This window comes from Periophthalmus magnuspinnatus, chromosome 16 (assembly GCF_009829125.3).
Source record: "Periophthalmus magnuspinnatus isolate fPerMag1 chromosome 16, fPerMag1.2.pri, whole genome shotgun sequence".
In the NCBI taxonomy this organism is placed as follows: Eukaryota; Metazoa; Chordata; class Actinopteri; order Gobiiformes; family Gobiidae; genus Periophthalmus; species Periophthalmus magnuspinnatus.
In genome coordinates, this window is record NC_047141.1 from 13,645,878 (window position 1) to 13,658,673 (window position 12,796).

The 12,796-nt window shown below is 35.2% G+C and overlaps 3 protein-coding genes across 3 annotated transcripts; all 3 read right to left on the minus strand.

The window, feature by feature from the left end:
• Positions 1 to 344: 344 nt before the first annotated feature.
• Positions 345 to 4,460, minus strand: oscp1b (organic solute carrier partner 1b). The gene is made up of 10 exons (XM_033980954.2): positions 4,228 to 4,460; positions 3,437 to 3,591; positions 2,901 to 3,068; positions 2,664 to 2,744; positions 2,481 to 2,584; positions 1,789 to 1,917; positions 1,613 to 1,682; positions 1,391 to 1,530; positions 1,246 to 1,309; positions 345 to 1,027 (listed from the first exon to the last, which is right to left on the minus strand). The coding sequence occupies exons 1-10, from the start codon at positions 4,337 to 4,339 to the stop codon at positions 908 to 910; spliced, it is 1,143 nt and encodes a 380-aa protein (XP_033836845.1). The 5' UTR covers positions 4,340 to 4,460; the 3' UTR covers positions 345 to 907.
• Positions 4,461 to 4,847: 387 nt separating this feature from the next.
• On the minus strand, positions 4,848 to 6,015 carry LOC117383899 (cornifelin homolog). The gene is made up of 4 exons (XM_033981145.2): positions 5,883 to 6,015; positions 5,568 to 5,715; positions 5,191 to 5,327; positions 4,848 to 5,000 (listed from the first exon to the last, which is right to left on the minus strand). Exons 2-4 carry the CDS (start codon positions 5,677 to 5,679, stop codon positions 4,890 to 4,892), a joined length of 360 nt encoding a protein of 119 aa, XP_033837036.1. The 5' UTR covers positions 5,680 to 5,715; positions 5,883 to 6,015; the 3' UTR covers positions 4,848 to 4,889.
• A 343-nt stretch (positions 6,016 to 6,358) lies between these two features.
• On the minus strand, positions 6,359 to 12,511 carry mrps15 (mitochondrial ribosomal protein S15). Its single transcript, XM_033981018.2, has 8 exons — positions 12,279 to 12,511; positions 8,469 to 8,531; positions 8,319 to 8,394; positions 8,199 to 8,247; positions 7,850 to 7,934; positions 7,710 to 7,768; positions 7,030 to 7,221; positions 6,359 to 6,515 (listed from the first exon to the last, which is right to left on the minus strand). The coding sequence occupies exons 1-8, from the start codon at positions 12,418 to 12,420 to the stop codon at positions 6,420 to 6,422; spliced, it is 762 nt and encodes a 253-aa protein (XP_033836909.1). The 5' UTR covers positions 12,421 to 12,511; the 3' UTR covers positions 6,359 to 6,419.
• Positions 12,512 to 12,796: the final 285 nt, after the last annotated feature.

The following is a 12,796-nucleotide window of genomic DNA, read 5'->3' on the forward strand; positions in this document are numbered from 1 at the left end:
ATATCATTTTCCATACTGCAATGAACTAGAACATGGTTTGTGTGACAGCCCCACCTATTGGAATATTTTGACCTTGCATGCTTTTACACGCTTTTACAGTTCACACGCCATGATTGACATCTTGTTGCATCATCAGCGGATTTAAACCACATTACATGCATTTTCTCTGACATTATTTTTATATATATATATATATATATATATATATATATATATATATATATATATATATATATATATATATATATATATAATATGTGTGTGTGTCAGAGAAAATGCATGTAATATGTAATGTGGTTTAAATATATATATATATATATTATAAGTCACAAACATGTGCAGTAGTTTACTAAATCACTCAATTTTTATAAATTATAATATTGCACAGCTCGCAAGTACCACATTCATGTTACAATACTTGGTAAAATAAGTTGTAATATCATCTCAACACATTTCATGTTGTCTTACAAACGTCCTTGTACAACACTGCATGTAACACAGTGTGTTACAAAATGAGCACATCAGTTCCCTTTCATAGGGCACTTAGGACTCTAGTTGTTTTTTATCATGCATCACAATGAAAGTTTGTCTACAAACACTTAATGCAGCTTATTGATCTATGAAAAAAGAGCAAAATCAATGTGCAAATGTTGCACTACATATGAATGCCATGACAACAGCAAATTATTCAAACATCATTGGTCTAAATCCCTGTATTACTAGAACATTCACAAATACAGTGCATGTACCTAGCTGCATATTTAAAATGGTCTTAACAAATTATACCGATGTGTAAGGTGTTGTGGTGCTTTGTGAATGCAGCTAGTAATCTGGCCAACATAAACAGCACACAGTTGACAGTGTGTTTGATGCCATGCTCCAGGGATGTTCTGTTTTTGTGAAACTGTCACAGGCCGTCCATCATGGCCAATAGGTCATCTCCTTTGCTGCTTGAACTGGGACACTGGTCACCGGACTCGGAAAACTCCTCCATTATTTTACTCAGCTCAGCATTGGCCTGTTGGTCCTGAATGAAATGTATAAATAGATAAAAAAGAGATTGTCTTAACACTTAGTAATCTCAAAAATAGAGTTTTGAACCGAAAGTGCTCAAAAGAATCAGTTTTAGCAAATTGGGAATAAAAAGGTGAAAAATAGCCTCACTTTATTTGACTGATTAGAACAATACAATATTTTCTTTTCTACAGCAAAACTCAGTTGCAAAGAAAGGTACCGTAGATTTACCTTTGTTGCTTGGATGCTGATGACTCCATAACAAAGCTCATCTGGCCTTAATGATAATGCTTCTCTGTAAATAAATTACAATTTGCCTTTAGAACCAAATTTAGGGTTTATGACAATACACTGTATAATGGGCACAAATACTCACTCCTCTTCCTCATCTGTATTGAATAGGTTAACTCGAAAACCGCTGTCCGAGTTTCCAGCTTTGTGAATCTCTAACCCACCCATTAATCTTGCCAGCAGGTTCAGTTCCTCTTTGGCCAGAGGATTAGGTGCGGTGCTGACCTTTTCACACATAATGGTAAGTAAATAAAGTAACTGGCAGTTACATAAAAAAGCCATGAAGATACTTTATTTAAATTCATACCTTTGGATGCTGGGCAGAGTTCTTAGAGGTCCCAGACATGTGGGTTTCAACAGGACGGCAAACACTATACCTGATTAAAAATATTAGCACATTTGTTAATAAATAACACAAAATAATAAAATACTAAATATACCCAAATATCTATAATAATATAATTAATGGTTAGGAAGACTTACATGTTTGTGCCTAATTTGGTGACACGGTCTCCAAAAATTTCAAAAGAGCCCTCTCGTAGTGCTGATGTATAATTTCCACCATTGGTGAACTGCAGCCTGTTTACCTCCTCACCTGTGCAACTAAATATTCTAAGAAAAAGACATTAATAATCATAAAGTTATTTGTTTATGCATAAAAAAACTAACCTTTAAAATGCACATTTGCAACCATTTGAAGTCATAATTATAATTTTATAATATAAATAAATACCAAGTATACCAATGAATTACAGAAAAGAAACTGCCCAAACAATCTCTTTTTTTTTAAACTACGGTAGATTATGGAAACGTACTGCACTAACTTAAGCTTCTACTTTAAAACAGCTTTTCATTCAGCGTCACTATATTCTTTATGAAAAAGTGTAAGCAGTGTATCAAAAACTGGATACAGTGGTGCCACTGGACACTAATATGCTATTCTATTAATTTGCTCATTTGTAACACACATGAAATCTAGCACATGCAATTCAAAAATAAGAACTTGTCCATTCAATTGTACGATTAGCTGAAGATAGAACCATTTCATTTGTCCAGGATTATTAGTAAAACAGCTTAAAAAAATAATAGTGAATACTTTAGTAATATTAATAACTAGACACAACTCCAGTAAAGTATATGGCACTGATATGAGGCACACCCTGTTTAAATTGTACCTGATTAAACCAGGGATCTGTGTTCCATAGGGCACTGGGCCACTAGTGGGAAGTACAAAGCGACCATTAGAGTTCTGGACTTTATCTTTAAGAAAAATAGACACCTGCAAAAACAGAGGTACCAGATGTAAAGAAGACATCAGATCACGAGACTCACAAATGTAAACAAATTTGCAAACTCACTCTTATATGCATGTCTTGAAAAAATATTAAAAGAGTTTGTCGGATTAGCTGAAATTCTCCACTTAATAAAGGTGTATACATCTGAGAAAAAATACAGTTAGAGAAACCACAGTGGTAATTTAGCAGAGATGTTGAATGCTGTTGATGAGGTTTATGCAAATAGCAATTATTTATATTACAATGATTAGTCACACATTTTTTTTCTTATGAAGTAAAACATAGTACAAACTTTGATACCTCTATAAGTTGTCGAAACGTCTCATCCACCTGGCTGAGTATACTTGGGCTATCTTTTACAAACTCCTTGATTGCATCCATGTGATTAAAGGAAACAAGAAGAATGTCTTTGGGTCGTGTACACAACAGCACCTGGTACTTGAAGGCCATGGTCATCAGGTCATACAACTGTGAGAGTGGAAACAGATACAGTTTTCATTATTTTTAAATCGCTTAAAGGTGCACTGTGTCAGCTTTCTGGTGCAGGGTTTGTCATCTGCTTGTTTAATGAAAAAGATATTGATTTGACACGCAAAGCAACATTTCTATAGAGAACAGAGGGTTTTGGACCCTCCACCCAAAAACTACCATTACTGCAAATGTATTTTATCACTAAAAATAGTCTATGTACTTTTGACAGCAAAGTGAATGAATGAAAGATGGATATGTTTATACTGTGGAACATTTCAGGCAAAACAAGCCTCCATGAGAAAACATATATAGTGTATCTTTAACAAAACTACTCTGAAGCAGTAGTAAAAGTAAATGATTCTGACCTTGTCCATACTGGCTTGGTTTAGTCTCATGATGGATGCATGGGCCAGCCTATCAAAGACTGTGCGCAGGGCCTTCTTGGAGTAAAGCTCCTGAGGTTTGAAGAGCTCTTCCAGAAACTTTTTGTTGAACATTGTGCTGATGATGTCATTCATAACTGTTCAGGGGTACAGAAAAAGGGAAAATAACTCTTTGATTTACTATTTTCCATTCAAATGCCTTGCAGAATTTAAGTAAGAGGAGCAAAGCAAAACAAACAAACAAACAAAAACAAAACTCTAAAAGCAGCGAAAAGCTCATCACATGTCTTACATAACATCAGCTTTGATCACTGTGAAAAGATCCAGGAACATGAAATAAAAAACACAAAGAGAAATAATAAAATGTATAATTCAAGACCTGCTTTGCCTTTACCCCATTACCATTCCTATAACCAAGCATTGACCCACGTGGCTTGACTATTCTCAAAGGGGTACTATAAAAGCAAATTAAGCATAACTAGGTATCATGTGGTTTAAAGTAATACCTCTTTTCCTGTCCTTGTCTATCCAGTCAGCCACAGTTGAGTCTTTCAATATTAATTATAAAGACAAGAAAAATAAGTGAAATTAAGTAGAAATGATAGTCAGTGCTGCCGATAACTTATGACACTAAGGTGTTTTATTTTATTTTTTCAAAACTGCAATACAATCAATATTTTGAATGCTAATAAGTATTATTATTAGCATTCGTGTGTGTGAAGACATCGACGCGGATTGTAACTGTGTTTTGGAAGTGATGCTAACACACTTACCTTTCTTAGCTTTGTCGGCAGGAATATTCTGAGCCCGAAGTCGTTGATCCAGAATATACAACATCTCCCCACCGAGATTTATAAAAAGCAAAGGCAGTGTTCGGGTCGACATTGTGTAATCTTGATGCTTGAATCCAGAAAATTATTTAATTTCGTGTTTACCGATAATGCTACTAGCTAAAATGTACTTGTGTTGTTTAAGCCTCTTCCCGTTGCCAGGCCACGGTTTACTTAACCAATCAGAGGCCAGAGGCAAAGCTACCCGGAAGAGCGGAAGAGAAAATAACACATCTATGGGGGGGGGGGGGGGGTCTGATTAAAATGTAAAATATTATACATTTATTCTAACCTTTTAAAAAATGCACCAAATTGTATTTCTATTGGCACAGCAAGTTGTGGACTAATTTTGTAATTCCATTTAATTTCCTGTTAGTTCTTCCCACAATTTAAATACATAATTTAACAATAATTATACAAGTCATTTCTTTACAAACATCACAGAATATATTTATTTACAAAAATAAAATATCATCTTGACAGTGAAAACTTGAAATGAAGGAGAAATTGCAATTGACATTGGGCTTAATTTAGACACCCCAGTATAGTCTGTATCTTAAGCTTGTAAAGACAAAACATGGTTTTTCATAAGGCTAGTAGTCAGTCTATCTGCCTGCCTCCATTTCTCCGTTTCGGATGCGAATTTCTCTTGCCATTCTGCACACTTCACAAATTCCACAGAAAACGGTCATCATTGCATCGTTGCATATTGTTCCCTGTGGAAAGAGAATCACAGTTGCTTATACTTTAAGTGAAAGAAGCCAACCCGCAATGAGAACATCGTATCATTTTGTTTCTTAAAAGTGAATGCCCACGTTTTGTTCCTCTAAGGGTGTCTTGCACGAGATTGACTTTGTAAGAGGTGTAAGCAGTGACAAACATGAACCACACAATAACTAGACCTACCTCAATACCGTAAGTGAGCCTCATGTGAGTCCGGAGGGCTGTCATTCCACCTGGTAAAAATCCGAGGCAGCAGTTCTCCCCATATTTATTAGCAGTATAACAGGTCAGTACTGGTCCACAGAAGAATCCCAATAAACCTGAAATGGAAACAGACTTTTTAGACATGTTGATAACCGAACATGCAAACATACTTATTAATATGGTCTAATAGCCAGAAAAAATAAACAAATTTGTATACAAAATATTTAACACATATTTACTGAACACTTTTCCCTGCTAAAATCCAAACAAATAGTGCTGTAGAAATTTACAGCAGGGCCCCAGTACTGAATTACAATTTGCATGTATTGGTCAGCTACAGAAATGTAAGTACTTACAGATTGGAATGTCACTACAGCATCCGCATACATGAGTACTCCACTGTCCAGTTTGAACATTTGTCCCATAGCCTCCAGCACCTGGCTGATGAGTTATCACAGGGTTAGACATTTAGACGGTATGCCAATGTTCTGTGTATTGAGATGCCTAGAAAAGAAAAGATTGCATTTTTGGTTGCTCTTCACTTAAGTTAAATTACAAGAAAACATTTGAGTCTCTTCTTCATTGTTTCATATTTAGTAAAATGTGCTGCAAATGTAGGCAACAACTTTGACTTTATAGAGTTGAAATTGTGCTGAAAGAAAATTACGTACCCGGAGTCTGGTGTTCTGTACTGACCCTGATCAGACTGACATCTGCGTAACAAACAGGAAATTCTGCAATTTCAACTGTCAAAAAACGTCTGAGAGCATTCTACGTCCCACTTACTGACAAATATGATTCACTGGCTATTGCAAGAAGAGTTGGTTTACCACAATATACAAGTACTGATAATGAGAAGTCATGTGAACGTTTATGGTTTACAATCTCCTACTTCATCACTTTATGAGCATATATAGGCTATCAAATCTAGCACAAAGGAATCATGTGACACAATTGGGTATTTTTTATAGCAAATGACTAGCAGTGCAAAGTATGTATTTTTATTATAAAATGTACTCAAATTTGAGCTGCACATTTTAGATTCCTGATGAAAAGTATACCTGTGTTTACTTTCATATTAGTTATGTGCTCTTTTTCATATGATCTCAACTAACTGAATTGGTTGACCGGAAAAAAGAGGCATTGCATCAGACAAGAGTTTTATTTCAATCCCATTATTAGACAATACACAAAAATCTCAATGTTGATCACTGGGCTTTTGCAATGTTTGCATCTTTAGTGACTTTGTTTTGCTTCATCTTGTTTTTTTCTTCTGCTTTTTGCTTTTGCACTTCTTTAAAGACCTGTGGGAGAACACAGGGAATCAGCACAGAATGAGACAACAGTTTTGAAAATAGACACCATGACATTTATTTGTGCTATTTTGACCATTGACCAATTCGGATTTTTTGAAACGATATTGATACACTTGTCTTAATATCGGCAGACACCAATATTTGCTGATATTCTAAGATTTTAAAATACATATCGTGGCATCCAAGGCCCACAGACGTTGTAAGTTTACAAATTGACTTTAAAGTTGGAAAAAAAATCTTATATGGGATATAAAAACTTGGTTTTGCAGACTTACAGCTATATTTTTGTGTAATTGCTCTTCTATTTACAGTTTTAACCATTATTCTCTTAAATACACAAATCTGATGCATTGACAAACTGGGAATTACACAATAACATATCGATACTGATATCTGGAGATCCGATGTCACTGATACCGATATTTGAACACATATTTTGCCCATTTCTGTTACCAATATATAATATGCTTGTTTCCTACTTATGAGCCAATGTGCATTTTACCTTTAAACAGAAAGCCTTTTTGGCAAGCCAACGCCGAGTGACACGTCTGTAGTACTCTGGTGGAAAGGTGTAGGTGATGCCCAACTGTTCGCAGACTTTCTCAAAGGCGTCATATCGAATTAGCCTGAGCTTCTTTAAAATCTTTTTCCTCTTGTCTATGGCCATTAGCATGCGCCTTTTGTTAGCTTTGTCCTGTAATGCAAGAATTATTTATGTAAAAAATGAAATAGAAAGCTGAAACTGAAAAAGGAATGAGTGACAATATTGTTGTTTTTTTTTAGTAAGTGTGTAGCAGTATCTAGCTTGCATGTCTGATCTAACGTGGAAATTTCCGACCACAATTTTACAAGTCTGTAGTTGCGAGGTGTAACCAGGAAATCCTGTAGCAAGTGCATGTGTCAAAACCTAAAGGTAGCAGAGAGCACAGGAAAACCCCTTTATTATGCTACAATGTGATAAATAAAAGCAGATTTTTAAAATTATTCTTTATGTTTTTAGTTTTTTATGTTGAGTATTCATTTATTTTATTTATTCAATATTTGACAAGGTAAGTCTATTGAGAACACCTTCTCATTTGCAATGACAACCTGGCTAAGAGGCAGCATAAAGCAGCACAAGCAGACTACAAACAATTAAAGATATAAAAGTGTTAAAAGCATATCCGAATTGCGTATACTTGCCTTGGGATGTATTTGCAAATGATCTTGAAAGTTGCAGATTCTTGCTGTCAACATAGCCACTGCCAAACAAGAAAGACCACATAAATTCAACTGATCAGGGTTCAGATAGAAATAATGAGGACCGCGAGAACTCAGCTTACCTCTGACCTCCTCTGAATTGCGGTCATTTTTATCCCTCTGGACCTTTGAAATAAGCAGCTCTTTTTTTAGCTCTAACTTTTCTTTCTGCAGATATAGAATAAGACAAAAAATAAGACATGTCATATTTACTTATTTTTTATTTAAAATGTTATTATATTATATATTATTATTATTCCTCATCATTATCATCCTTACTTAGCCCAGTTTAAACTGGAGGGAATTTCATTGAAGTGAACAACAATATCTCGTACAATTTTGGCACCCAACCTCAAAATCTTTTGAAATGTTTGCTCCCCAATTGTTATAATGCCATTGTGCTTAATCCAGAACAACATTAAAACAACTCACATGACTTGCGAGCTCAAGTGAGATAAGCCTTTTGACAACATCATCAGTCCTGTGAACAAAACAAGATACTAGAACTTTGCCCTTTAATATGTTTGATTATGTTATAAAGTTAGTGCGTACGTTTGAGCGAGTGGCACAGTTGCATAGTCCAGCTTTAACATTGTCGGTGTAAGGTCACTCAGATGCCTTGGGGAAGCTACAAAGAATATAGAAAATGTGTGTTATGTGTTTAAAATCATATCTATCCATCAGTGCTATGCAAGAACATACCAGCCACGCTTTTCTTTGCAGCCCGTGCATAATGTCTCACTTGTGGTTGTAGTGCAAAGCTCCCTGCAAGAAATAAAATAGTCTATTTATAGTTTATTTTGAACTATGAAATTATAATCTTGGTACTGTACACGGTCAATTTAATACAGAGTTTTAACATTTATCTATAGCTTTCTTCATGCATCACTGAGACATCATAAACTACATATCTTATATACTATATTCTAGGTCACTACTCTCACTTCAGATTGGAAGATGGAGGTTTCACAGTAACGTCATATAACCATCACTGATGTCATTTCCTGTCAAATGTTGATCACAGGGTTTTGACATATAATAAACTGAAAATGAGTGCAAGTCAGCTGTGTCATTATAAATATAATATCTTTGTCTAGTATCTTATTCAAAAAGGTTTTAAAAACTAATGCACCAGGAAGTTATCATATGCTAAAATGAAATAAGAACTTCTGTGACCCATGAGTAAAACAAGATAATTAACTTCTACACAATTTAGCATTAGATAATTTGTGGTTTGCAAAGTCATTTTTCCATGCTGAGTAATGAGAACTCAGAGGTTGGTTGATTTCTGTGTAACTGCTTACTCACACAATACACTGTGTTGATATGTATCGATTTGTAAGAGAGATGTAATAATGCATCTTGTCACATGGCATTGTAAAAATACAACCTCAATTTCAATGAAGTTGGGATGCTGTGTAAAACTTAAAAAAAAAAAAAAAAAAAAAAATACAGAATACAATGATTTTCTAATCCTTTTCAACCTATATTGAACTGAATAAACTACAAAGACATGATATTTAATGTTCAAACTGATAAACTTTATTGTTTTTATGCAAATATTCACTCATTTTCAATTTGATGTCTGCAACACGTTCCAATAAAGCTGTGACAGAGGCAACAAAAGAATGGGAAAGTTGAAGAATGCTTAAAATACACCTGTTTGGAACATTCCACAGTTGAACAGGTTAGTTAGAAAGGTGAGTGTCGCGATTGGGTATAAAAGGAGCGTCACCAAAGGGCTCAGTCATTCACAAGCAAGGATGGGGCGAGGTTCACCACTTTGTGAACAACTGCATGAGCAAATAGTCCAACAATCTAAGAACAATGTTTCTCAAAGTACAATTGTAAGGAATTTAGGGATTTCATCATTTAAGGTCCATTCAGATAATCTGGAGAAATCTCTGCACGTAAGCAAAAAGGCCGAAAACCAACAATGAAGGCCAGTGACCTTCGATCATGGTACTGTATTAAAAACATGACTGTGTAAAGGATATCTCCACATGGGCTCAGGAACACTTCAGGAAACCATTGTCAGTTAACAAAGTTCGTCGCTGCATCTCCAAGTGCAAGTTAAAACTGTACCATGCAAAGCGAAAGCCATATATCAACAACACCCAGAAAAGCCGCCGGCTTTACTGGGCTCGAGCTCACCTGAGATGGACTGATGCAAAGTGGAAAAGTAGTAGACAGTCCAGACCTGTCTCCCTTTGAAAATGTGTGCCGCATTATGCAGTGCAAAATACGACAATGGCCACCCCACTGCAAAGCTTCAACAATTAGTGTCCTCAGTTCCCAAACACTTATTGATTGTTGTTAAAAGGAGAGGTGATGTAACACAGGGGTAAACATGCCCCTGTCCCAGCTTTATTGGAACGTGTTGCAGGCATCAAATTGAAAATGAGTGAATATTTGCATAAAAAAACAATCACGTTTATTAGTTTGAACATTAAATATCATGTTTTTTGTAGTTTATTCAGTTCATTATAGGTTGAAGAGGATTTGCAAATTTGCAAATTTTTAAGTTTTATTTATTTATTTATTTTTTAAAGTACGCAGCGTCCGAACTTCATTGGAATTGGGGTTGTATTACAATATTGTGTATAAGTGTCACCAGAGCCACATACTGGTAGCCCAGTAATTATTATACAGAGTGGACATTTTTTATGACAGTTGTTTATACCTAATCTTGCACAGCAAAATGGATTGACACAATATTTGTGAGTTCACATACTCACAAGAATCCATCTTGACATACTACTGCTGTAAGGTTAAGAGTATGGGTGGACCAATCACACAGCAGCATTGAGGATTGTGTGGAGGTTTGTATGGAAGCCAAAGGTATAGCGCCCAAATGAACCAAAACAAACATGTTGACTTTTTGTTTGTGGAAAAACGTGCAGAAGGTAAGCACTTGTGTGCATTTGTGGACAGGGAAGATGTCTGTGCTCTTCTCTCAACTGAATTTAACTAAAGCTTGATTTTCCACCTTACTACTGCTTTTCGCAGCAGTAAGGTGCGAAAAGTGACATAATGCTGAAGTCGGGAAATTCCATCTCCTGATTTTGGTTACATGGCATTTAATTGGATCAGACAACTTCTTGTCTGGCTGAAGTGTTATTGTAGTGCTCTAGGAATTATTTTTGTGGATAATTTTTGTCAATTCTGGAAGAGGAATAATCTTTGCTCAAGATGACATTTCTTACTGACTCCTTACCGGATAAACAGCGTCTCATGTGACTCATTGACAAAATCAGTGCCCAGTTGGATTCCATATTAAATCAAATTTATGTGCAGATTTCATGTAGAATTTCTTGTTGAAATTAAAGTAATTGTCGAGGGTTGTGTAACTTGTTTGATATAAACAACAAACCTAATCTCCAGGTGTCAAACCGATCCTGTTCAAACTCAAATATGCCTAGTATCCCTAAAGACGTAGGCCTATTTGATATGCAAAACTTCAAGACAAGGAAGAGACTGGGAATTATACATATCAATGTATGTAATACCACATCTAAATTAGATCACATTAAAGTCTGGAAAAATCAAATCGACCCAGATATATTTCTATTTTTTGAAACCTGGCAATCAAAAAAATAAGTTATTATAATATTATAATATTATATAAGGAAATCAATATAGAATATTACAACGTTTTTCATTGTAACAGGCAGTCTAAAGGAGGTTACCACCTCTAAAGAAGGTGGTGTCGGCATTTATGTTAAAGATCACCTGTCTGTGGACCTTCTGTTCTCCTGCTCAAAGCCTAAAAGTTCTGTCAGTGTCTGTTAGCTATGTAAATGATTATGATTAAAAATGTGCTATTGCTGCTATTTATCGTGCACCTTCAATACCCAACAATACTCTTAATGATCTATTTATGATGCTTATATACAAATATTCAATTGCTGAGGAAAGAGTCCAAAATTTTAAAGGACCTATGAAATGGCCTGAATCTTGGCCTTGGGGTCTCACTGGAGGAGCTAGAGGAAGTGTCTGGGGTGGGAGTAGCTGCTTAGACTGCTTCCCCCGTAACAGTCAAATAAGTGGAAGAAAATGGATGGATGCACTTTACACTGTAATGATTTCAAACTATTTAGACATCTTAATAATGGTATATTCTCACCAGTCAAATGATAGAAAGGGTAATACATACAGTCATGACTGTCATGATGTGACACTTGAACATAAAAACATAGCATGCACATTTATTATCTGTATCAATGCCACTGCTCGATTACTCAAATCTCGAATCTGAGTAATCTCGAATTACTCAAGTTATTTTATATTTGCCTATACATATAATCTTAGTACTGTAACTCTAGCTCATCTCATTTCATAATGTCTTAAGGAGACCTTCACACAATCGTGGCGATCCCCTCCTCAAAATAAGTAATGCTCACTGCTGATGCTAGAGGAGCGAGTCATGCCACACCACTGAAGTAATGATCGTATAATAATAACAGCCATGAGTATTATGAACAATTTGACCCACTGATAAATCATACGTACCACATCTGAGGTTTGGCCCTGACAGTAGAGCCGTAGAACATGTTAGTGGCTCCGCAGACAAAGCTGAAGAGACCGCGTTGGCTTCCCGAAAAATACATCCAGACAACCGCAACAAACTCCTCACAGACATGTTTGTGAACATAGCTACAAATGTACACTGTCTTAACGGAGTTTCATAAAGCAAAATACAAGCACGACCCCTAGCAGAGAGCCGCCATCTTGACAAGACTAAACCAATCGAACTAGAGCATAATCGTGTCTAGTAAGAACAGTCCAGTCGAAACCAGAAAATAAATAAAAATTAAATATATAAATTAAATTTTATATATATATATATATATATATATATATATATATATATATATATATATATATATATATATATATATATATATATATATATATATATATATATATATATATATGTGTGTGTGTGTGTGTGTGTGTGTGTGTGTGTACTTTGTATATATACATAATTTTTATTTTTTTTTCTATTTATGTATATGTGTATCTTTTTG

Coding starts and splice junctions, on each gene's coding strand:
- oscp1b (XM_033980954.2), bottom strand. CDS start 4,339: ATGTCGACCCGAACACTGCCTTTGCTTTTTATAAATCTCGGTGGGGAG. Junction 1,683..1,788: donor ACCAAATTAGGCACAAACAT/GTAAGTCTTCCT, acceptor ATTTTTAATCAG/GTATAGTGTTTGCCGTCCTG. Junction 1,028..1,245: donor TCAGCATCCAAGCAACAAAG/GTAAATCTACGG, acceptor CATTTCATTCAG/GACCAACAGGCCAATGCTGA.
- LOC117383899 (XM_033981145.2), bottom strand. CDS start 5,679: ATGTCTAACCCTGTGATAACTCATCAGCCAGGTGCTGGAGGCTATGGG. Junction 5,328..5,567: donor CTGTAGTGACATTCCAATCT/GTAAGTACTTAC, acceptor TTTCCATTTCAG/GTTTATTGGGATTCTTCTGT. Junction 5,001..5,190: donor GGCTCACTTACGGTATTGAG/GTAGGTCTAGTT, acceptor CTCTTTCCACAG/GGAACAATATGCAACGATGC.
- mrps15 (XM_033981018.2), bottom strand. CDS start 12,420: ATGTTCACAAACATGTCTGTGAGGAGTTTGTTGCGGTTGTCTGGATGT. Junction 8,532..12,278: donor AGGGCCAAACCTCAGATGTG/GTACGTATGATT, acceptor TATTTCTTGCAG/GGAGCTTTGCACTACAACCA. Junction 8,395..8,468: donor TGCAAAGAAAAGCGTGGCTG/GTATGTTCTTGC, acceptor TATTCTTTGTAG/CTTCCCCAAGGCATCTGAGT.